Below are 22,271 nucleotides of genomic sequence, written 5' to 3'. Positions count from 1 at the left end.
CCCCCTGGCTGGTAGACTACATATTTACCCTCTGCTCACTGAGTTACCGTTGATGCAGGGGGAACCCAGTTTCATTGGAGAGACAGGGTACCACACTATCTACCTGGTCAGGAGAACAAGGAAGAAATGTCAGGGATAAGTACCCACTGCCTGGCTTGATGGACAGAAGCTTCATTGATGGAGACCTTCTGAATTTCAAAAACCTAGCAGTAAGAAATTGCCCCAGTTTAAAACAAAGCAAAACAAAATAAAACAACAACAACAACAACAAAAAAGCACCACCACCTAGAAGGCCTTTTAGGCAGAGAGTAATGTGTGCTGTTCTAGGAACAAAAGCGTCCGCCCTTAGGCCTTCTGGAAGCAGCTAGAAGTCAGAGAGTGCTGCAGCAGACTCCAACCCAGGGCTCTCTGTATGCAGCTCCAAGGAATGAAACTTACTTGAAATTTCCAGAAGCCACAGCAGATGTTAAGCATAATGGTATCACACAGATTTCCATGTTAGAACACTAACAGCCTGAAGCCATGCGGCTAGTGCACTGCAGAGACACGCAGTGGTTGAGTGACTTAGGTGGTTCCAGTGCTCTAGACCACCCCGGTTAGGCATCTTAAAGGGATTCTTTCCGGTGGCCATGGGGCATGCTAGTTACCTTTCTCATTGCTCTGAGAAGAGCGGTTTAAGGTCTCTTGGCTCACAGTTTGAGGGTGTAGACTGTTGTGACGGGAGGTCTGGCAGCAGGGGTGTGAGGCAGCCAAGGTGCAGGCATCAGGGATGAGGTAGTGAAGAGTCAGGCCTGTTCTGTTAGTGAGATGACCAGACCATTACATAGGATACAGGAACTGAGTAGAGCTGTAGGGTGGATGCCAGGCAGGCAGGGAACTGTGATGGGTCAAGGAGCTAGGACTTATGCCAGTTAAGCAACAGGAGAAACAGCTGACTCAGACTGTAATCTCCTCTGAGAAACTCCATCTCAGCACACTTGAGGAGCTCTGGGGCCTGCAGTCATTGTCACCGGTGGGCCAGTCTCCTCTGCATGCATCTAGGGAGTCCCTTGCTCCAGCCTTGGATCTTCTTGACAGCACTCATCAGCGCTATGCCACTGTGCCCTCCTCTAGGGTCAGGTACTTTGCACAGCTGGTGTTTTGTTTGAGTCTCTATACAGCCCATGCTGGGACCCCTAAAGGGTTGGGGACTCTGACCAGCTTTGAGAAGCTTTGTCAGGTTTGTCCCTACATGCTAATAGAAGACTCTCTGTGTGAGAGCAGTAGGGCAGGGCTTGGGTTGTATAGTTGCTGTGTGGCTCGAAGCTCCTAGCAGATACTGCCTGGTTCATTACAGAGTACCTGCCAGGCCCTGTCCTAGGTGATTCAGCAAGTACAGGAAGACCTGCCACAGAGCTGTGCCCACTGTCTGATGGGAAAGCGCTCCTTACCTCTGAAATGCACTCTTGGTTTTTTAGTCCTGGTGATGTATAGTGATTTGGACTGTAATTTTTAATTTTATTCATCTATTTTTATGTCTCTGTATGTTCTTGTGGAAGTTTTATGTGTACCATGTACATGAAAGAACCTGTAGACTCCAGAAGACATCAGAGCCCCTGATTGCAATGATTGTGAGCCTCCATGTGGGTGCTGGCAAAGGAGTTAGGTCCTCTACAAGGGCAGTGAGTACGCTTAACCACGGAGCCACCTCTCCAGCCTGACTGGGACTAGTTCTTCTTATCAATAATTTCATGAGTTACATTTTCTGTAAGTGGTTTGCTTCTATAAAGAGCAACTACTGGCTTAGGAACTCCAGAGTTGATGTAAACGTGTAACACAACACATCATAACACACACGAACTCACCCACATTATACCATAAACACACCAACCTTCACAGCATTACACACTCATAATACACACGACAGAACAACACATACCACACACACACACACTCAATACATACATCATGCCCCTCCCCTGCACCCATACAGCACTCCTGTTTATGAGTTTACATCTGTGACAGCCTGTTCATTGTTTTGAGTTAGAGGTTACTCTGGGCTATCTCAGGGTGCAGGCCATGGGCTATCTCAGGGTGCTGGCTGTGGGCTATCTCAGGGTGCTGGCCATAAGTATTTTCACCTTATGTAAATATACATGAGACTAGTGAGTTGAAGTGATCCAGGGCAATGTGGTTTTCTTTCTAAAGATGACCCACTTACAGAGAGCCATATTGCCACCTTCTTTGGGGTGACAGTTAGTGCAGAAGCCTCTATGTGCCTGGCAGAGGCTGTTGGAAGACAGTCAGAGAGGAGCTCTGGTGCCTCCCCTGCGCACACTTGGCTCCTGTGCCTCGGTGATGGTGCTCAGCATTATTAACCTTATGTCCTTCCTTGTGAGCAGCCATGGGCTCACTCTATAAATAAAGCCAGGAGCCCCAAGTGAAATGGCTCTGTGTACAGAAAAGAGCCCCTTTTATGGTGAGGACTGGCAGCCAGGCTTCCCTAGAACCAGTAACAGTCTGTAGTGTGCCTTGATAAGAAACAGTCTCTTCCAGTGTGCTTGCGGCCACTGCAGTTCCTGGAGGCCCACTCTTCACTCCTCCAAGTTGCTTTTAAAGACTTATTTTCTATTTGGCAAAGTAGTTTTATAATGTTGGATCTAATTTTTTAAAAATTAAGACTTTAGCCAGACATAGTGGTACATATCTATTACTGTAGCTATTCAGGAGGCTAAAATAGAGGACTGAGTTCAAGGATATCCTGGGCAACTTAGTAAGACTCCATCTCAAGAACCTCTGCACTTGTATAGTGTATCTTGTTTTTAAAATTTATTTGTATAACTGAACAGTGGTGGTTCTTGCCTTTAATCCCAGCATGTGGGAGGCAGAGTCAGGTAGATCTCTGTTAGTTCAAGAGTGAATTCCAGGACAGCCAAGCTAGACAGAGAAGCCCTGCCTCAAAAAACAAAAATACACACACACACACACACACACACACACACATACACACATACATACACGTACACATGCACACAAACACACACACATACACACATACATACATACACACATACACACATACACATACATACACACACACATACATACACACATACATGTACACATGCACACAAACACACACACATACACATATACACATATATACATACACATACATATATATATATACATACACACTCATGTGCATACACACATGCACACGCATGCTCACAAGTCAAAGTCTCTAATGGTATGCTACTTGTGTCCTTCTTTGCTGCAGCCATCACCATGCTGCCGCTATGTTCAGAGCGGGAACTGAATGAGCTTTTGGCTCGAAAGGAGGAGGAATGGCGAGTCCTCCAGGCCCACCGTGCGCAGCTGCAGGAGGCAGCTCTACAGGCTGCTCAGAACCGCCTGGAGGAGACACAGGGGAAGCTGCAACGCCTACAGGAGGACTTTGTTTACAACCTTCAGGTGCTGGAAGAGCGGGACCGGGAGCTGGAGCGCTATGATGTTGAGTTCACCCAGGCCCGCCAGCGGGAGGAGGCCCAACAAGCAGAGGCCAGTGAGCTCAAGATAGAGGTGGCCAAGCTGAAACAAGACCTCACCAGGGAGGCCAGGCGAGTGGGGGAGCTGCAGCATCAGCATCAGCTAATGCTGCAGGAGCATCGCTTGGAGTTGGAGCGCGTCCACAGGTGCGTTACCCTTACAGGTCATTGTGTCTGGTGCCCAGTGAGTGATGTGCATGCGTCGGTGGCTGCTCAGCGCCACTGGATGCTCAGTGGTACTGATGAGTTTTTCCGTAGGTCTCAGTCCAAGATTTTTTGTTTTTGCTGTTTTGTTTTTTACATAAGATCTCACTGGCTGCCCTGGAACTTACTTTGTAGACCAGGCTGACCACAAATTCAGAGATACACCTGTTTCTTCCTCCTGAAATGCTGGGACTAAAGGCACCACTATCCCAGCATGACAGATGTTATCTGCTGGCATTCTTACCTTTGGAGTTTGATGGAAGCTACTGGTCTGCTAAGTTTTAGCAATCATTCCGTGAGTTTCACCTAACATACAGAGATGTTGTGTCAGACATGGAGGTCTTTTTTTTTTTTTTTGGTTTTTGGTTTTTGTTTTTTGTTTTTTTTCGAGACAGGGTTTCTCTGTATAGTCCTGGCTGTCCTGGAACTCACTCTGTAGACCAGGCTGGGCCTCAAACTCAGAAATCAGCCTGCCTCTGCCTCCTGAGTGCTGGGATTAAAGGCGTGCGCCACCACACCCAGTCGTGGAGGTCTTTAGTAAATGTTCTGCAGCACCTGTGACCCAGTCGGGAAGTGCTGCTCAGCCACCGTCTGGAGCATCCTCAGCACAGACTCATGTAGCTCGCACTTGGAAGCTGAAGCTGCTTTATGTGATTTTGTGACTCTTTCCTTTTTCTCCAAATCTGAGACCTTCCGGTCACTCGGACGCTTTGTCAGTCGCCACTTGTAACTACCCCAAATCCTCAGGGCTCCATTTGTTTGTTTGAAACAGAGTTTTTCTGTGTAGCCCAGGCTGTCCTGGAATTCACTCTGTAGACCAGACTGGCCTCAGACTTAGAAATCTGCTGGGGCTGAAGGTGTGCGCCACCAATGCCCGGCCCCATTCCTTTATCTTTTATTTTTAGTTCATTTTTTCTCCATTCAGTCATGTGATATCTAATGTCTGTATCAAGTTCACCAATTCCCTCCTTTGCCATATTCAGTATGACATCATACTCAGGATGTGAGACTTTTATTTAGGTTATTGTAGTTTTTAAATCTTTTTTATTGTTGTTGTTTTGAGATAGAGTCTCACTACGTAGACCTGGCTGGCCTTGAACTCACAGAGATCTGCCTGCCTCTGCTTCTCTGCCTCTCTACCTCTCTGCCTCTTTGCCACTCTGCCTCTGGCTCCCAAGTGCTGGGATTCTGATTAAAGGGGTAGTGACGTGGTACTATTTGTACTTTAGTTATCAAGTTTTTATTTGATTTGTTGTTGTATCTCTTCTTTGCTGAGATTCCCTGTGTTTCCCTTGGGTTTTCTAAATATTGGCATCTTTCAGTTATTAACCCCTCCATTTCATAATTATATAGTCCTGACTGGCCTGGAATTCACTATGTACAGTAGGTTGGCTTTGAACACAGAGATCAGCCTGTTTGCCTCCTAAGTGCTGGGATTAAAGGTGTGTACCACCATGCCTGGCCCTTCTCTTGATTCTTTTTTTTTTTTTTTCTGGTTTTTTGAGACAGGGTTTCTCCGTGTAGCTCTGGCTGTCCTGGAACTTACTCTGTAGACCAGGCTGGCCCCGAACTCAGAAATCTACCTGCCTCTGCTTCCCAAGTGCTGGGATTAAAGGCGTGCGCCACCACACCCGGCTTCTTTCTCTTGATTCTTGTTTGTCAACACAATTCTATGTTCTGTTTTCTCCTGTGCTGTTGGCAGCTTTGTTTAGGGGTGGCAGGCAGGTTCAGGTCAGGCAGAAGTCCTACTTCTTAGAGGCCCGATGCATGCACCCCTGCAAATGCCATGTCCCAGCTCCATGGGTGAGGTGCTCCCGCTGTGTGTACAGGCAGTGAGCATTCAGTAGATGGCTCTCTCAACACCCTGTCTGCTTACCACAGTGACAAGAACAGCGAACTGGCCCACCAGCGGGAACAGAATGAGCGCCTGGAGTGGGAACTGGAGCGAAAACTGAAGGAACTCGATGGTGAACTTGCTCTGCAGAGACAGGTAGAACATCGCTGGGGTTGGTTCTTTGGGGCACTCCTTGCCAACTGGTTTGAAATCTACATGGTGAGAGGTTCACTGAGTGCTCTCCCAGGAGGAGTGGATCCTTGGGCTGATCTATGTGTAGGGCTTGGTTGAATGCTGTGAGAGGTGTCCAGATCTCCCAATGTATTCTTTCTCATGCACCAATCAAAAGTTTCCAGGGAAGTGAAGATGCATAGATGTGCATAGGCACACTTACCAGGGAGCTGACCTTGGAGGTCTTGGAGGCCACCCCACTATCTACCTTGGTTATATCTAAACCCAAAGGCCCTAGAAACTGGAGCTCCACCCTGTAAAGGCAGGAGAGATGAGGTCAGGACTCAAGCAGAGATCAAAGGAGTGTTCTCTGGCCTTCATCAGACTGGATGAATTCACCTACACCAAGGAGATGGTTCTTCTTTACGCAATACACTGATTCAGCTGTTCACCTTGTTTGGAAACTTGCTCATAGACATACCCAGAAATAACCACTTACCAACTAGCCTTTGGGCTAGTAAAGTTGACCCATAAAGCTAACCATTACAAATTTGTCAACCTAGCCCCATTACACCACCCCATTGCTGTAAGCATATTTAACCTCAGAGTAAAGGCATTAGAAGGTTGTCTTTCCACTGAGCCTGAGACAACAGTTCTGAATATAGCAACATGTGTGCTATTTTTCCCAAGTATGGAAGGAAACATTTGTTTGTTTTTAAGATAAGACCTTGTAGCCAGCCAGCAGTAGTGCATGCCTTTAATCCCAGCACTCGAAAGACAGAGACAGGAAGATTTCTGTGAGCTTGAGGACAGAACTACAGAGTGAGTTCTAGGACCTCAATTTTGCCTCAACCTTCCAGAGGATTTTTTGTTTTGTTTTGTTTTGTTTTAAAATTTTCTTTATTATTATATGTAAGTACACTGTAGCTGTCTTCAGACACTCCAGAAGAGGGCATCAGATTTCATTATGGATGGTTGTGAGCCACCATGTGGTTGCTGAACTCAGGACCTTCGGAAGAGCAGTCAGTGCTCTTAACCACTGAGCCATCTCTCCAGCCCCCAGATAAAGTTTTAATGAACGCTCATTCTTCTGATGTCCATAACTTTACTAATTTAATCCAGATTTGGTAATAGTCAATCAATATTATGCTATATGACAAAAGAATAGAAGAAGAAAGAAAAGAAAAAGGTAGTGTGTCATATATGTGCATATATGTACACATATTCTTTTTTAAAAAATGTTTTATTTATTATACGTATATGAGCACACTGTAGCTATCTTCAGACACACCAGAAGAGGGCATCGGATCCCATTACAGATGGTTGTGAGCCACCATGTGGTTTCTGGGAATTGAGCTCAGAACCTCTGGAAGAGCAGTCGGTGCTCTTGACCACTGAGCCATCTCTTCAACCCTGTACACACATATTCTTAACAAAATAGGAAAAAAAAAAAGTTGAGCATGGTCATGTGACATCTGTCATAGCACTCATGATCATGTGACATCTGTCATAGCGATCATGGAGACTGCAAGCGTTAAGCCCCTGTAGGCTACATGATGAAAACTTGTCAGAAAAACAAAAAAAGTTGAGTATGTAGGCCTGAACTGGAAGTGTGTGTGGCCTTGGCGGGAGAGAGCCTGTCCTTTTGAAGCAGAAGTTGTGGAGTCTTGACTTGAAGTGGCAGAAGAGATGGCTTCAGCCTTGTGCTAGTAGCAACAACCACTTTTCAGAGGCATTGGAAGAGGAGATTCAAAGGCCAAGAGCAAAGGCCCTCAGAAGATGTACACCATGCATTTGTATTTACAGTGGGTTACATGAATTTGCTTGTGTGTATTTGGGGCAGAAACACACATGCTGTAGCTTGCCTGTGAAGGTCAGAGGGACTCTGCGGGAGTCAGTTCCCACTGTCTAGGTCCTAGGGAGTGGAACTCAGATCAGTAGGCAGGGCGATAGAGTCGTCTCTGTAGCCAGAGCATGTGTTCATGTCTGAAGAGTTCCTGCATTCCTGTGACGATGAGTTTATAAACGTGCCATAGAAGACAATAAGGAAAAAAAAAAGGGCTGGTGAGATGGTTCAGTGGGTAAGAGCACCAACTGCTCTTCCAAAGGTACTGAGTTCAAATCCCAGCAACCACATGGTGGCTCACAACCACCCATAATGAGATCTGATACCCTCTTCTGCTGCGTTTGAAGACAGCTACAGTGAACTTATATTAATAAATAAATCTTTAAAAAAAAAAGACAATAAGATGCCTTCCTTTTTCTTTTTTAAATTGTGTGTGTATCAGTGTTTTGGAGTGTATGTGCATGTCCACAGAGGCCAGAAGAAGGCATGAGGCCTTCAACAGTCATTGCATGTGGTTATGAACCACCATATGGATGCAGGTCCTCTGAAGAGCATAGTGCTCTGAGTCACTGAGCCACCTCTGCAGCTCAGGGCTCAGGGTGCCTTATTTCAATACTTCTGGTTATTTAGGAACCAAGGGACAAATTGGAATAGTGGATGAAACGTTTGAACAACTCAGAGAGATTTTTTTTTCCAGTTAAATTGTTAGAATTCTTGAAGACAGCTTACTTTAAAAATGACATATAGACACCTATAAGTTAAATTGACCCCTGAGAGTTGCTGCCACTGCAGAAACTTCTGCCTCACCCTCCAGGTGAGAAAGATCTTGCTGGAAGCAGTGGGGGGTGAGGTTAAGGACAAAGAGCTGAAAGTGGTGGGTTTGCAGGGCAGAAAGGAAGTGATGTCACAACTAACACACTTCCGCCTTAGCTGGGGGATGGGGGGATGGGCTTCTTCCGTGATTGGAAACTTGTGTCTTGAGCAACCTTGATGATGTCATTCTGACGGTGGAACTGAAATGTCAGTCTCACATAAAAACAAGTGGAAAACAACAGTAGATTTTGCTCTAAAAGAACATGAACAAACTTGGTATTTTAAAGCCTGACAGTCTGAATGCTTAATAAATTGACATAATTTTCATTAGAAATATATTTGATTTTTTTTGTTTTTGTTTTTGTTTTTGTTTTTTTGTTTTTTGAGACAGGGTTTCTCTGTGTAGCTCTAGCTGTGTCCTGGAACTCACTCTGTAGACTCAGAAATTCGCCTGCCTCTGCCTCCCAAGTGCTGGGGTTAAAGGTGTGCGCCACCACTGCCCAGCTATTTGAATTTTTAAAATATTGTGTTCCCTTATTTTAAAAAGAAAGGAAATAAATATTTATATTCCACCATGTCTGGCCCCACTGACCATAATCACAAAACATGGTAATACTCGATGTCTCAGGATCTTCCTGACTTCCACTGTGGGGTAATCATCCGGTCACCCTGGGAGTCTGGGCCGATCTCCTCAGCCAGCACCGTAGTTCCTTTCCTCACCTATTGACCTAGGGGCTGGAGGGTCCCAAAGTGGTCAACGTGCCTGAGAGGTCTGGTGGAACCATTGTAGTGCCTGTAGAAGAGTTTCCCACTCTGGAATCAAGACTTGTGGTGCACCCTGGGAGCAGGAGGTAAATGGCTTACTAGAGGTGGTGATGAGTAATGCTGTTTTTATTGCTACCTCTCAGTTCCTGGACCCATGGATTGTTGCCATGGTGGAAATTACCATTCATTGAATTCCAATTCAGAGCTTCTTCAGCCTTCTAGATCTCATTTCGGCTCAGCAAGTTAATGCCACTTAGCTGGTACTGTAAATTAATCTTCAAAAGGCCATTTCAGGGCTGGAGAGATGGCTCAGTGGTTAAGAGCACTGACTTCTCTTGCAGAGGTCCTGAGTTCAAGTCCCAGCAACCACATGTTGGCTCACAACCATTCATAATGAGATCTGATGCCCTCTTCTGTGGTGTCTGAAGACAGCTACATTGTACTTACATATAATAAATCTTTTTTTTTTTAAAGGCCATTTCACAGGTCAATCAAACCAGCAGCTCATGATGGCGAAACCATGATAAGACCCACGAATCTTACAACCTAGAGCCCACTAAGTACTTCTGTGACTGTGAAGTGTGTCCTTGGTCAGGAGACATCCATGCTCTGTAGATGAGGCATTCTGTGGTCCAAGCATTACATGAAGGTAGAAAGTAAACCTGTACTCAGAATAAATAAATATCTGCTCTAATAAGGACACAGCGCTGTCCCCTCCCTGATGGCAGTGGGCCACCAGGTCTCTGGCTGGTCGTCCTGGAAATGATTCCATGGAGGAGCACTGTATGGGTTTTGTTGCTGGTAGCGTGGACACTCAACAGTAACCACAACCAGACAAGCCCTGCTAAGTGGGAAGTCCACATTGCTGAAGCCTGCTACCATGGCCACGCTGCTCATGAGTCTACTGGGCAATTATAGGGACGATTGAAGAAAGAAAGAAATTGAGGTTGTATACTGTCTATAGAACAGGCCCTCTAGTCTATACCATCCAGCCAACCCATTGCCTGCAGCACATGAGTCAGTATAGAGTTGCATATTTGCCCAGTTTTTTCCTTCCAAAAAATGAGTTCACTGTCCAAAGTCCTGCCTACTGGGAAGGATTGCTGTCCTTCAGGAATGTTCTAGGGAGAGCCTGTGTGTTGTAGCTAGGCACCCTCAGGTGGTGCCTGAAAATCATGGTACAGCCAAGCCTTATCTTCCTCTGTGAACTGCTTATAGGAGCTCCCCCTGAGGCCACGGATGCAGGCTTTAGAGAGAGAGCCTGGTAGCAGGAATGAGGGCTGTAGCCTTTTGACTCACTGTACTCTTTGTAGATACCAGTTTTCCTTGATGGTGTATTGCAGTAAATGTCACACTATAGGTTAGTGGGTCAGATGATAAACCAGCTGGAATCTCATGGTAAATTGGTGGCGTATAGCCAAGTGTTTGGGTTTATACCAAGACCCAGTGGCTGACCAAGAGTTTGCTGACAAAAAGGAAATAGGGAGCCTGGCTTAGTGATGCACACCTTTAATCCAGTCAAGGCAGTGGGGTCTCTGTGAGTCCCAGAGGGGTTGGGGATTTAGCTCAGTGGTAGAGCATTTGCTATGCCCTGGGTTTGGTCCTCACCTCTGGGAGAGGAAAAAAAAAAGATAAAATAACAAAAGTCAAACCATTGAGTTGTGGTGTCACATGCCTTTAGTGTGAGCACATGGGAGGCAGAGGCAGACAGATCTCTGATTTTGAGGCTGGCCTGGTCTACATAGTGAGTTTTGGGGTAGCCAGAACTACATAGTGAGATACTATCTGGGAAAAAAAAACAACTAACCAACTAACCAAACAAAAACCAAGCAAAACAAGAATAAAGGAACATAAAAGGAGAGGATTTGTCCTTCTTTTCCCAGTGTTAGAGGTGAAATCTAGCACTCACATGCACTAAGCTGCAGCCCGGCCTGTAGACCTGGGTATCTGTGGACGCTGTGGATTGAGCTGCAGCCCAGCCTATAGACCTGGGTATCTGTGGATGGTGTGGGAGCTTCTGCCACCTCAGGATCTGCTGTAATGTGACCCAAAAGATGAGCAGCCTTGACCTTGACCTACTGGAGAGCCTTCTCTGTCTTATGTCCCATTCAAAACTGCCAGGAGTAGTGGCTCACACCCGTAATCCCAGCACTCCGGAGGCAGACTCAGGTCTACAGCAAGACCCACCTCAAAAAAACAAGTGGAGGGGGCAGAAAAGGGAAGCACCTGCTGGCTTTTTGAAGGGTACCATATCCCCCACTTTATATCACCGTCACCCAGGTAATGTTTAGGACTACTCAGTGGTACCCAAGTGAGGTGTGTGTTGCCTCCAGAATCTGAAGAGGCCCACTGGGTCTTCTGCTTCTTGGCTGTGGCACCAGCAACTTGGATTTCAGAGATGGAGGCCCTGCATTTTAGTCAGGTTCTGCTTCTCAACCATTGACAGTGCAAGTCTGTTACCAGTAAGTCCACAGTGTCCTCTGCTTACTTCACTTTCCTCAGTGTGAGGGCTTGTTCTAGTTGTTGACCTGAGGCGCCTCAGAAGAGGGATCCTTGACTGAGAGTTATCCCGTCCCGCGGGATTCAGTTATTCGTGGGTGCGAGGGGGACCGCAAACCTGGAAGGAAATGGGAGTAAAAGAAAGAAGAGTCGGAGGACCAAGTAGATTGAACCTATCAAGGTCTCGTTTATTAGGCTGAGGTGCCTTCTTTTTAAAGCATACATCGCGGGGAATATGGGAGGGGTCGAGGGAGAATTATACAAAGAACAAAGAAGTGGGCATCTGCTGACATGGGGGCCGAAGTCAGGCGCCAGGCAGCGGGCACTCTGGATCTTATCTCTGGAACATCGATCCTCCTTGACAGCCTTGGGGGTCAGGCTAGGCTCAGGCGTAACTCATGTCCTTGGATGGCATGGGAACTCAGGAAGAGATAGGGAAGAGGGGACTATAATTCAGCTTTTACAGCCTCAGGTGCCAGGAAAGGAATAGGGAGGAAAGGGGGGTGACAACCAGCTCTCAGTACAAGGCCATTTGGCCTGCTAGGGAGATTGTGAAGGGCTCACTTTCTCACGGGATGGTCTCTGACATCTCCCCCTTCTGAATTAAATTAAATAAGGCCACACTTAACTGAGGTGATCAACTAATCTTTTTCATCTTTAGATGAGCGGGCATTACCATGGCTGGGGGGGACATTGACCCGATTCCTCCCGTGGGTGCTGTCACAGACCCACACTTGTGGCTCTCAGTATCTTTTGGGGAGGTGAGGCAGAGCCTTTGAAAAAATTATTAATTGTAACTGAAATTAGATACCAACCTCTTCTTAACCGGGTTTGTCTCTCAGGGAACTCAGAAACGGTCTATTTGGACCTTCCCCTGCAATACTTAGTTTGCACCCATGCTGGGCCCATACTGGATTTGTATTTATCACGAACCAGCATGCACAATTCTGAGTTTTGTGCAGCTCCCGTAGGAGAATTGTCAACCTCAGACTTAGTAAGGCCTCTGTAAGAATGCCAATTGTAATACCACAATTTGTGGCTCTTAAGCTATAACAAGAGCTGGAGGTCATCCCTCTTTGTCCCTATTGTCTCCAAAGCCTGAGGAACCAAGGGGACTCTGCTTTGGCAGCAAGGGTGGAAAACTGGAGACGAGTTGCTGTTTCTGTCTCGGTGGGAGGGGGATCTTCTTCGTCTGAGTCCCGGACATCCAGCTGATGGTAGTGGACTGCAACCAGCTTACTTAAAGCAGCTTCAATCTGTGACTTAACAAAACTGGTTAATCTTTTAAAGGCCCAGGGGCCAAAAGACAAAAGCAGTAGAATACCCAAGAAAGGTCTCAAGAGTGTGGGAAGCAAGGTAGTGACCCAAGGAGAAGTAGAAAACCAATTTTTATACCAAAATTCTTGTTTTTCTCTGTTGTTTTCTCTCTTCTAAACTAGCTCTAACTTTGTCTATGTTATCTTGAACTAAGCCAGTCTTGTCAGAGTAAAGACAACATTCTTCTAATACCTGAAATTTCTGTCTTTGTAGCCTTAATATGTTATATCCTGTTTTATTGTTGAGACCACTACTTCTAAGACATTAACCTTTGCCTCTAATTTTTTATCTACAATAAGTTGCTAATATACGTATGCATATCATAAACAAAATGATCAGTATGCAGCTGTTGATCCAAAGCTGTGGTAGATATTGAAGTTAAAATTGCAACTAAAGCAGTAAATCTAAAAATTGCTCATTTGACCTTTTCTAAGTTTGTATTTCTGAATTTTTTAAACTAAGGATCATTTCTTAATTTTAACAGGCAGCAAAACATATGGAGGTCTCTTTAACAAAATCATAACAGCAAATTCCTTATCTAAATTAGGATCCACAGGATTAGTTAATTGACAACAATTACAATGAATATGAAAAGACTTGTCAAGATTGGTGATCTTAACTCTTAAAATTATCTAACAATATAGCATATAGGTAAGGTACAAAAGCTTTTACAGCTATAGGGGAGTTGGCCTGAATGGCCAAAAACAGTGTCTCTGATGAAATCTTGTTAAATACACTGTAGCAGTCTCTCTGCCCCACGGGTCATCATTTATAGTTGTCCTCAAGTGGACACTAGGTAGGCTCTCATTGTTGTAGCCCATGGCGAAGATAGGAAGTTTCTTCATCTTGTTTGTAAGTGTCTGTTCTCTCTGATTCTTCTTTTTCTGTGCACTCAACACAGCTTTCTTGTCATCACTGCCAGGGCACTCATGAACTCACAGGTCAGTGTGTCACAGGAATCATACTGGAAGCTAGCATGCTTTTGCAGCATTCTGTGGATAAAACAGAAACACCGCCCCCTTTTCCCCATAATAACCTTCTGTTTAGGCTCATGCCATGTGTCAATGAGTGGGTCCTTTTCATCTAACCTAGACATGATTATGTCTAGTTTTAAGATATTATGAGGCATTTATTAAGTTCTTAGACATCTAAAATTTAAAACTCTTAATAATAAAAGTATGATTTAAATAATGCACAGGGGGTATAATTTTTCCCCTTTTTTGTTTTTAAGAAGATAGAGTTTTAAAGTTTTATAATACCTTGTCTTTGAGAATTAAAAAATTTTTGACAAAACCACTTAAATACTGGACTGTTATAGTAGGTTTTAATATAACATGGACAGTGACTAATTACACTTTCAATTGTTTCTCTTGAAGAGAGATTGTAACTAGAATGTTTGAAAAGTTATTATAGTCACGTGTGTATAATTTATATATTTATTAATCAGAAATAAGAGAAAGTCTTTAAGTTGTCTCTGTAAATAACTATCTTCTAGGGAAAACCAGTTTGATCAGTAAGTCTAAAACCCAAATAATTATAAGGATCCTGAGTTTGTATCTTTTCAGGAGCTCTCTGTAATCCTTATCAGTTAAAGCTTTATGTAAACCTCTATAACACAAAAGCAGATCCTGGGGGTCTCTTCCAGGCAACCTAGGATAATTCCTTAACTGTCTAAAAACAGTCTTCTTAAAGGAACAGTATTTTTTTCTTATAAGTTGCATAAGCAATTGCAAGCTAGAGAATTAATATTGACTATTAACATACAACTTAAAGTTTGACTGTTCAACATTTTTAAACACCATCTTAGCACACAATTTAATTATCTGTGCTGAAACAGGAGGAAACTCAAAAGAATAATCATGTGATTTAAATCACATATACTTTTCTCTTATTTAAAGGCTATTTTTTAAACACAGTAAATGGGATGCATGCATGCATGAATTTTAGAAGATATACAAGCATGCATGAAATAATTTTTAAACTATATTAGGATAATGATTATCAATTTTACTTTATATGATGGTATGTTTAGAACAACATCTGGCTAGGTCTGTAATAAGGCTCTAAGAAGTGCCATACAAGCCGCGCTGAGGCTGCTCCCCTCTGAGCTCAGCTTTAACCCAAATGCAAACCTTTTTTAATCTAAACACTCTGCCAGAATCTTGGCTCAAAGACTATCTCTATGTAGAAGTATCCTTAAAGACCTGTTTTCTTGTGTTTGTTCAAGTTGTTTAGAAAGATTCTAACCTTGAGTTCCCAATTTTAAGCTAACTTTCTGTTACAAGCAAAAGGCTGCCTGCCCCTTTAAGAGCTCCGTTTGCAATCGGGCCCTCAGCAAGGCTTTTTCAGCTGTACTTGGCTCCCAGCCACAGTGTAGCTAACTTATCAACTTGTGCTGTGTAATTTTGAAACTGCTTTTTAAACAAGTTTTAACCATTTATATTTTTCAACATGAAACACAGAACAATAATCATTTAAACAACATAACAAAAACAAACATGACAGACATATGGACAATTTGTTTTGATGCATCAAAAACAGACAATAGACAGACAGGGAATAGAACTTGGTGTCTCAAAGGGACACAGATATACTAACCAGAGCTAAGAATATCTCTATAGGAGGCAGAGAGAAAACGGGACGTCTCCCACTTTCCCTCTGTCTCTAGGAGAGCTCTGAAATAGCTTATTTTCATTTTTTCTCTTTTTTGCTAAAAGATCTCAAACAGGGGATAACTGCTTTTCTAAAACTTATTTTCTTTCTCTCATGTTCAGAGTCTACTTCCTTATCTCCTTCTTCTGGGAATACTTCCAGAGAAGGGAGAGGAGGTACAATGGCTGCTTTTGATAGTTACTTTTCAATAAGAAAAAAACAGTTGTAGGGACTGCATCGGGACAGAAAAGACAGTTGCAGGGACCACATCGGGACCCTCATTAGCTAGTTTATCATTTAAATCTCTACCTACCTTTCACCATTTTTTACAACGTATCTCTGCTTCATCTATAATAAACCATGGACATACCTGGTCTATGAAAAAAAAAAAAGTCTATCTAATCTTGTTTTTTAACTCGTACTCTTCTTTCTCTGAGAGCTATCTTGAAACCTTTGATGAAGGCTACCTCTTTAGATAGCTTATGTCCCATAACCTGAAGTGGAGATGACTCAACTCACCAAGGACTTCTCGCTCTTCCGTGAGCAGCGGAAGGTGTCCTTCACTACTTTTAAATTCTTGGGGTCGCGACGAACTTCTCTGGAACCTCCACTGATTAGGAATTACGATCCGGACCTCGCCCCACGTTGGGCGCCACTTATCCCGTCCCGCGGGACTCAGTTATTCGTGGGTGCGAGGGGGACCGCAAACCTGGAAGGAAATGGGAGTAAAAGAAAGAAGAGTCGGAGGACCAAGTAGATTGAACCTATCAAGGTCTCGTTTATTAGGCTGAGGTGCCTTCTTTTTAAAGCATACATCGCGGGGAATATGGGAGGGGTCGAGGGAGAATTATACAAAGAACAAAGAAGTGGGCATCTGCTGACATGGGGGCCGAAGTCAGGCGCCAGGCAGCGGGCACTCTGGATCTTATCTCTGGAACATCGATCCTCCTTGACAGCCTTGGGGGTCAGGCTAGGCTCAGGCGTAACTCATGTCCTTGGATGGCATGGGAACTCAGGAAGAGATAGGGAAGAGGGGACTATAATTCAGCTTTTACAGCCTCAGGTGCCAGGAAAGGAATAGGGAGGAAAGGGGGGTGACAACCAGCTCTCAGTACAAGGCCATTTGGCCTGCTAGGGAGATTGTGAAGGGCTCACTTTCTCACGGGATGGTCTCTGACAGAGAGTTGCTTTCATCAGATTGGCCAATGGCACGTGTGGGACATTGTCTTGATTGCTAGTTAACGAGGGCCCCAGCTCACTGTGGGCAGTGCCAGCCTTGGGCAGGTGATCCTGGGCTGTAGAAGAAAGAGCAGTCCAGGGGAAGCCAACAAGTCAACAAGCAGCATTTCTCCATGGTGTCTGCTTCTTCCTGTGTTGGCTTCTTAATGATGGACTGTATAGAACCTCTTACTGAGCGAGCCCTTGCTCCCCAAGCTGGTTTTGATCAAGTGTTTTATCACAGTAACAGAAGCAAGCGAGGACAGTGTGACAGACCAATGTGAGGCCCTCATGTGGAAAAGTCAAGATCCCTGTGAGCTAAACTGCAGAATGGATCTGGGAGCCAATAAAAGCCTCAGGTAGGATAGTGCAGATATATTTCAGCCTTGCCAGCCAAAAGCAAGACTACTACTACTGGACCTTATGGACAGAGGAAGAGACATTTACCATCTCAGTAGCTGTATCCAGGTGTGTGAATATGTACTTCTAGGGACTGAAGAGATGATGGCTCAGCAGTTAAGAGCACTGGCTGTTCTTCCAGGGGAGCTGAGTTCAGTTCCCAGCACCCACAGAGCAGCTCACAATTGTCTGTAACTCCAGTTCCAGAGGATCTGACACACTGAGAAGAGCAGTTCTCAAGACAGAACCTCTTATAAACCTGCCGTGGGTCCGCAAGTCCCAGCACACATAGACCCATGCTTTGATCCCTGTGACCTTTGAGGTAGTCACATAGCCTGGTGGCCAAGACACAGGTTAAACTTCCTCTCTCCTTATAAGGTCATCACCTGGAACTCCTCCTTTTGCAAATAAGGCATTTCCAGTACCCTGGCCCAGTTCATCCCCCAGCCCCTACTCACCCCCCAAAGGCCTAAATAACCTTTGTTTCCCCTAATTAAACGAGCTTCTAGATGACTTTAGATGCCTTTAATCCCAGCACTCAGGAGGCAGAGGCAGACGGATTTCTGAATTCGAGGCCAGCCTGGTCTACAAAGTGAGTTCCAGGACAGCCAGGGCTACACAGAGAAACCCTGTCTGGGGGGTGGGAGGAGAAGCCTGCCTCCCAAGAACTCTTTTTTCCTGCTCACCCTACCCATCGCCTGAGGTCTCTATCACCTCCTGCCGTTCCCACCTAGCTTTCCCTGTCAGGGCATCTATCTGGGTCTGATGAGCGGTCGATCGTGCCTTTAAGAGAATGCGGAGTGGAGTGGGAATGACCAGTTTGACTTCGGAAACAGCCAAGAGTCTTGCACATTGAGCCAAAGCCTGGAAATAATGTAGTCAAGAAAAGATTAATTGTACCAGATGTGGTGGTTCAAAGTAGCAAGAAATCTTAATAAATACTTGGGAGGCTGAGGCAGGGGAATCACTGTGAGTTTAAGGCCAACTTGGCCTACAAAATGAGAACCTGTCTAAAAAGTTAGCAGCAACACAACCACCAAAAACAACTCAGCAACTGTTGTGTCTAAGAAATGACACTCTCGCAGTGGTACCAAAGTCACCAAGGGAGCTTCAAGAGAGTCTCTAGCTGGGAAAGGCGGCTGAGTGATTAGTTTGTGCAGACTCAGTGGAGCACACTCAGGTGTCCCTAGCCCTATCTCTGGAAGCACCAAGCCTTACATGCTACTGTGCCAGCTCTGCCGCAGGAGGCTAGGGAAAGGTCTGCCCCTGGTGGGTTGGAATAGCCAGCCTGAGGCAGCCTTCTGCAGCCCGGGGCAGTCTGCCTATAGCAGCCTGATCTGGCCTGGAACAGTCTTGGCCTTCTGGGTAGTTGTGAGCAGAGAGTTGTGTTAACACAGAATCTTAAAGACCAACAACTCTTTTGCTCAATTGCTCTTTTCTGTTGTTGGGCCAGAATCTCACATGTTGGTCACCCTTGTAAATAGAACCAATTCAATGAAATAATGATTTTTCTCTTATAAGTTGAGGCAAGTTTATAACTAGTAACTGACTGGTCAGTTATCACGTACTGTGAACCAGAGAAAATCCTTTTTCTTATTGGATAGTCACAGGCTCACAAGACATTGGAGGAAATTTACCCACTCATTTCAGAAATGTTTCTGAATGCATGCTGCATGCTGGTAGCTCTTCAGGCTTGGGATTGCGCACGGATCCCTGTCATTCCTGTCATACCTGTCATGCCTGTCAGTCATACCTGCCATGCTTGCCCTTATAGAGGGAAGAACACCTTGAGACAGTTAACTGCCTATAGATGTGATGAGACGGGAGGGTCAGGAGTCAAGTACAGTGAGTGGGCAAGAGGAGCCACAGACGTTGGTGAGGGTGCAGAAGAGAGTTCAGGAGGAGGAAGACAAGAACCTGCCCATGTGCTCGGAGATACCTAGAAGATAGAGTTCAAGTTCAGAGGACGAATGTCCAAAGTGGAGCTCGGCCTTCAGAGCCTTTAAAGACTTTGGCACCATGGGAAACTGTTGAGTGTTTGTGTAGAGCAGTGACATACATGATTGCGGACTTACTGGGCCAGGCATGGGAGAAGTAGCCAGCAGGCTGATGGGGTAGTAGGCCCCTGCAGATATGAGCATGCCCAGAAGGGGAGCCAGTGGGGACATCTGACCCTGAGCTCTGATGGGCCTGATGGAAGAGGCAGGTGCCACAGAGGATGACTGCCAGTTGTTGAGACAAAGAATGTGTGCAAGGAGACAGAGTGACAGACTGTTGTGTGAGGTCCCATGGTTTATCCAGAGACACGGTCCCCAGAACATTGACAAGAGCACAGTGGAGACAGGTCATGGCTGCCTGTCACACTGTCCAGCAAGACCAGAAGGTGGCAGCACAGGCTTGACTTAGCATGGAACTCTGCTCTCTGGTGGCCACAACCTGCAGAACTTCCTCTGTGGATTTTGTTCAGAAAAAACTGTTTCAAATTCTGTGGATTTGTTGCTGTTTGGTTAGTTGGTTGCTTTGGTTTTGTCCTTTGAGACAGATTCCTAACATGTAGCCAAGGCTGCCCAGAACTTGAGGGGATCTTCTCTATCTTTGCCTCCCAGGTTCTCTGTTTACAGGTAGGTTCTACTAACTCACCATCCTTCTCTCCTCTCCCCTCCCCTCCTCTCCTCTCCCCTCCCTTCCCCTCTCCCCTCCCTTCTCCTCTCTTCTCCTTTCCTTTCCTTTTTCCCTCCCTCCCTCCCTCCCTCCCTCCCTCCCTCCCTTCCTTCCTTTCTTTCTTCTTTCCTTCCTTTTGTCTTTCATTTGTCCCTATGCTTGGAATAGAACCCAAGGCACCACACATAACAGGCAAGCATTCAGCCATGATTTTATAATTATAGTAATGATTTTAATATTCTAATTCCAATAAGGGTCACTCACGTGACTATATATTTCACATTTACCTTTCAAGGGATTGAAAAAGTGAAATATAACTTCTAGTTGTGCTTTCTGCAGTTTCCTGAGCCAGAAAGTGAGACCTGTTGCTGCAGAACTCACACAGTGCACCTGTCTACCAGGGCTGGATGGTGCTTCATGGGGTAAGGGTGGGGACAACTCCCTCAGAGCTGCATCTGTCCTCCCTCAGTCTGTCCTTCAGGGCTGGAGTCTGGTGGAGGGCAGGGCAGGGCAGGGCCCAGGACTAGGGCTGGCATATGTGCCTGAGCACTCAGTCCTTCCAGGGGCTCTGGCTCTGTGCTGATCAAAAATGAGATTAAGTACCTGGCCCCAGAAATATAGAAATTAGGTTTTTTGGCTTGCTAGTAACTGGAGGATCCAAACTCTCGTATCAACCGAGGACCCCGTGGCAGACCTCATCATGTCAGAAATGAGAAGGAAGTTTGCAGAAGGGAATATATGCTAGCCTGACAGCAATGGCTGCAACCTGGGTGCTCACCGAACTGCAAGAGTTACAGTCATCCCTCAGAGAGAGGCTTCTTAAAATGGTTTCATCTATGACCCCATTTTACCTGAGAATTTTTGTTGTTCTGTCGTTGGTTGGTTGGTTGGTTTTGTTTGTTTTTCGAGACAGGGTTTCTCTGTGTAGCCTTGGCTGTCCTAGAACTCACTCTGTAGACCAGGCTGGCCTCAAACTCAGAAATCCGCTTGCCTCTGCCTCCTGAGTGCTGGGATTAAAAGCGTGTATAGATGTACAGATATTGAAGAGTGGTGGTAGGGAAATAGAGGTAAGCAGTTTATCTGTAGAACAGAAAACTTTGTTTGTAGTATAAAACCGTGATTCACACTGTGTGTCAGTCTCACACCTAAGCTGAGGCCTTGGCGGCAGCCACTCTCCTTCACTCCTGGCTCTTTTGTCCCAGGAGCTGCTGCTGGAGTTTGAATCTAAAATGCAGAGAAGAGAGCATGAGTTCCAGCTGAGGGCTGACGACATGAGCAACGTAGTCCTGACACATGAGCTCAAGGTAACTGGCTGGCCCTGGGCTTCGAATCACCATTGCAACTTTAATTACCCAGTGCTGCAGAATACCATGCTGTTCCTTTGTTAGTCAGTCAGTCAGTCAGTCAGTCTGTCTGTTTGTTTGTTTGTTTGTTGAGACAGGGTTTCTCTGTGTAGTCCCGTCTATCTTGGAACTCACTCTGTAGACCAGGCTGGCCTTGAACTTAGAGCTCCGCCTGCCTGTGCCTGCCGAGCGCTGGGACCACGCCAGGCTTCACACTGTTCCTTTTACCCATCTCCTCTCCTGGAACTTTTCAATCTTTCTCAGATAAAACTACTAAACAAAGAGCTGCAAGCTCTGAGAGACGCTGGAGCACGGGCAGCAGAGAGTCTGCAGAAGGCAGAAGCAGAACACGTGGAATTAGAGAGGAAGCTGCAGGAGCGTGCCCGGGAACTCCAGGATCTGGAGGCCGTGAAGGACGCTCGGTGCGTAGGTTCTGTTCTCCAGGCATTGTGGCCGTAAGGACTAGATCTGGTGGCGTTGCCTTCCTGGCATCTTTCCGTTCTACTCTTTGATCTCTTACGTAACTGCTCTTTACTGATACGGTTTCTGTTTAGGATAAAGGGCTTGGAGAAGAAGCTTTACTCGGCACAGCTGGCCAAGAAGAAAGCTGAGGAGACTTTCAGGAGGAAGTGCGTATTTCTGCCTGGGTGGTGCCACTGGAAAAGAGTCTAGATCTTGCTTACTGGAGACAAGAGCCCTGTGGCAGGTGGGCGGGCAGCCTGAGCTGGGACGCTGCTGTGGCTGGCACCATGCTCTCCTTCCTCAGAGAGGGTTAGGCATCCGGTGTCTCCAAGCTTAAACTTTTTAAGGACCAAGAGTCCAATTCAGGTCATTGATAAAACACAAACTAAGAATGTTGAAAACTCTGGATTTAGTCTCCAGTGTCTAAAACAGGCTTTTAAAAATATAACCTTAGTTAAATTTTAACTTTTATGGGTAAATGAGATGGCTTTGTGGATAAAGTCACTTGTCACCATAGCTGGTGACCTGAGTTCCATCCCTGGAACCCATGTGGTAAAAGG

General features: G+C 45.5%; 1 protein-coding gene across 13 annotated transcripts in view; it reads left to right on the top strand.

The window, feature by feature from the left end:
• The window catches only part of Ccdc57 (coiled-coil domain containing 57), a 106,398-nt gene that overhangs the window by 7,733 nt on the left and 76,394 nt on the right, over positions 1–22,271 (top strand). For 11 of the 13 annotated variants that reach the window (XR_001780052.2, XR_003949508.1, XR_388531.2 and 8 more), the window contains exons 2-6: positions 3,260–3,674; positions 5,613–5,721; positions 21,109–21,210; positions 21,514–21,671; positions 21,804–21,878. Coding sequence is in view for 6 of the 13 variants with exons in the window: in XM_006534233.2 (XP_006534296.1) it covers positions 3,268–3,674; positions 5,613–5,721; positions 21,109–21,210; positions 21,514–21,671; positions 21,804–21,878 (851 nt within the window). In the remaining 7 variants the exon portion in view is untranslated. Of the gene's footprint in view, positions 1–3,259; positions 3,675–5,612; positions 5,722–20,245; positions 20,329–21,108; positions 21,211–21,513; positions 21,672–21,803; positions 21,956–22,271 lie in introns of those variants that run through there. The other 2 variants (XM_030246322.1, XM_006534234.3) reach the window with 2 other exon arrangements.

Source organism: Mus musculus, chromosome 11, assembly GCF_000001635.26.
Source record: "Mus musculus strain C57BL/6J chromosome 11, GRCm38.p6 C57BL/6J".
NCBI lineage: Eukaryota > Metazoa > Chordata > Mammalia > Rodentia > Muridae > Mus > Mus musculus.
The sequence above is the reverse complement of the archived record's forward strand: the minus strand, read 5'-3'. Positions and strand labels throughout refer to the sequence as shown.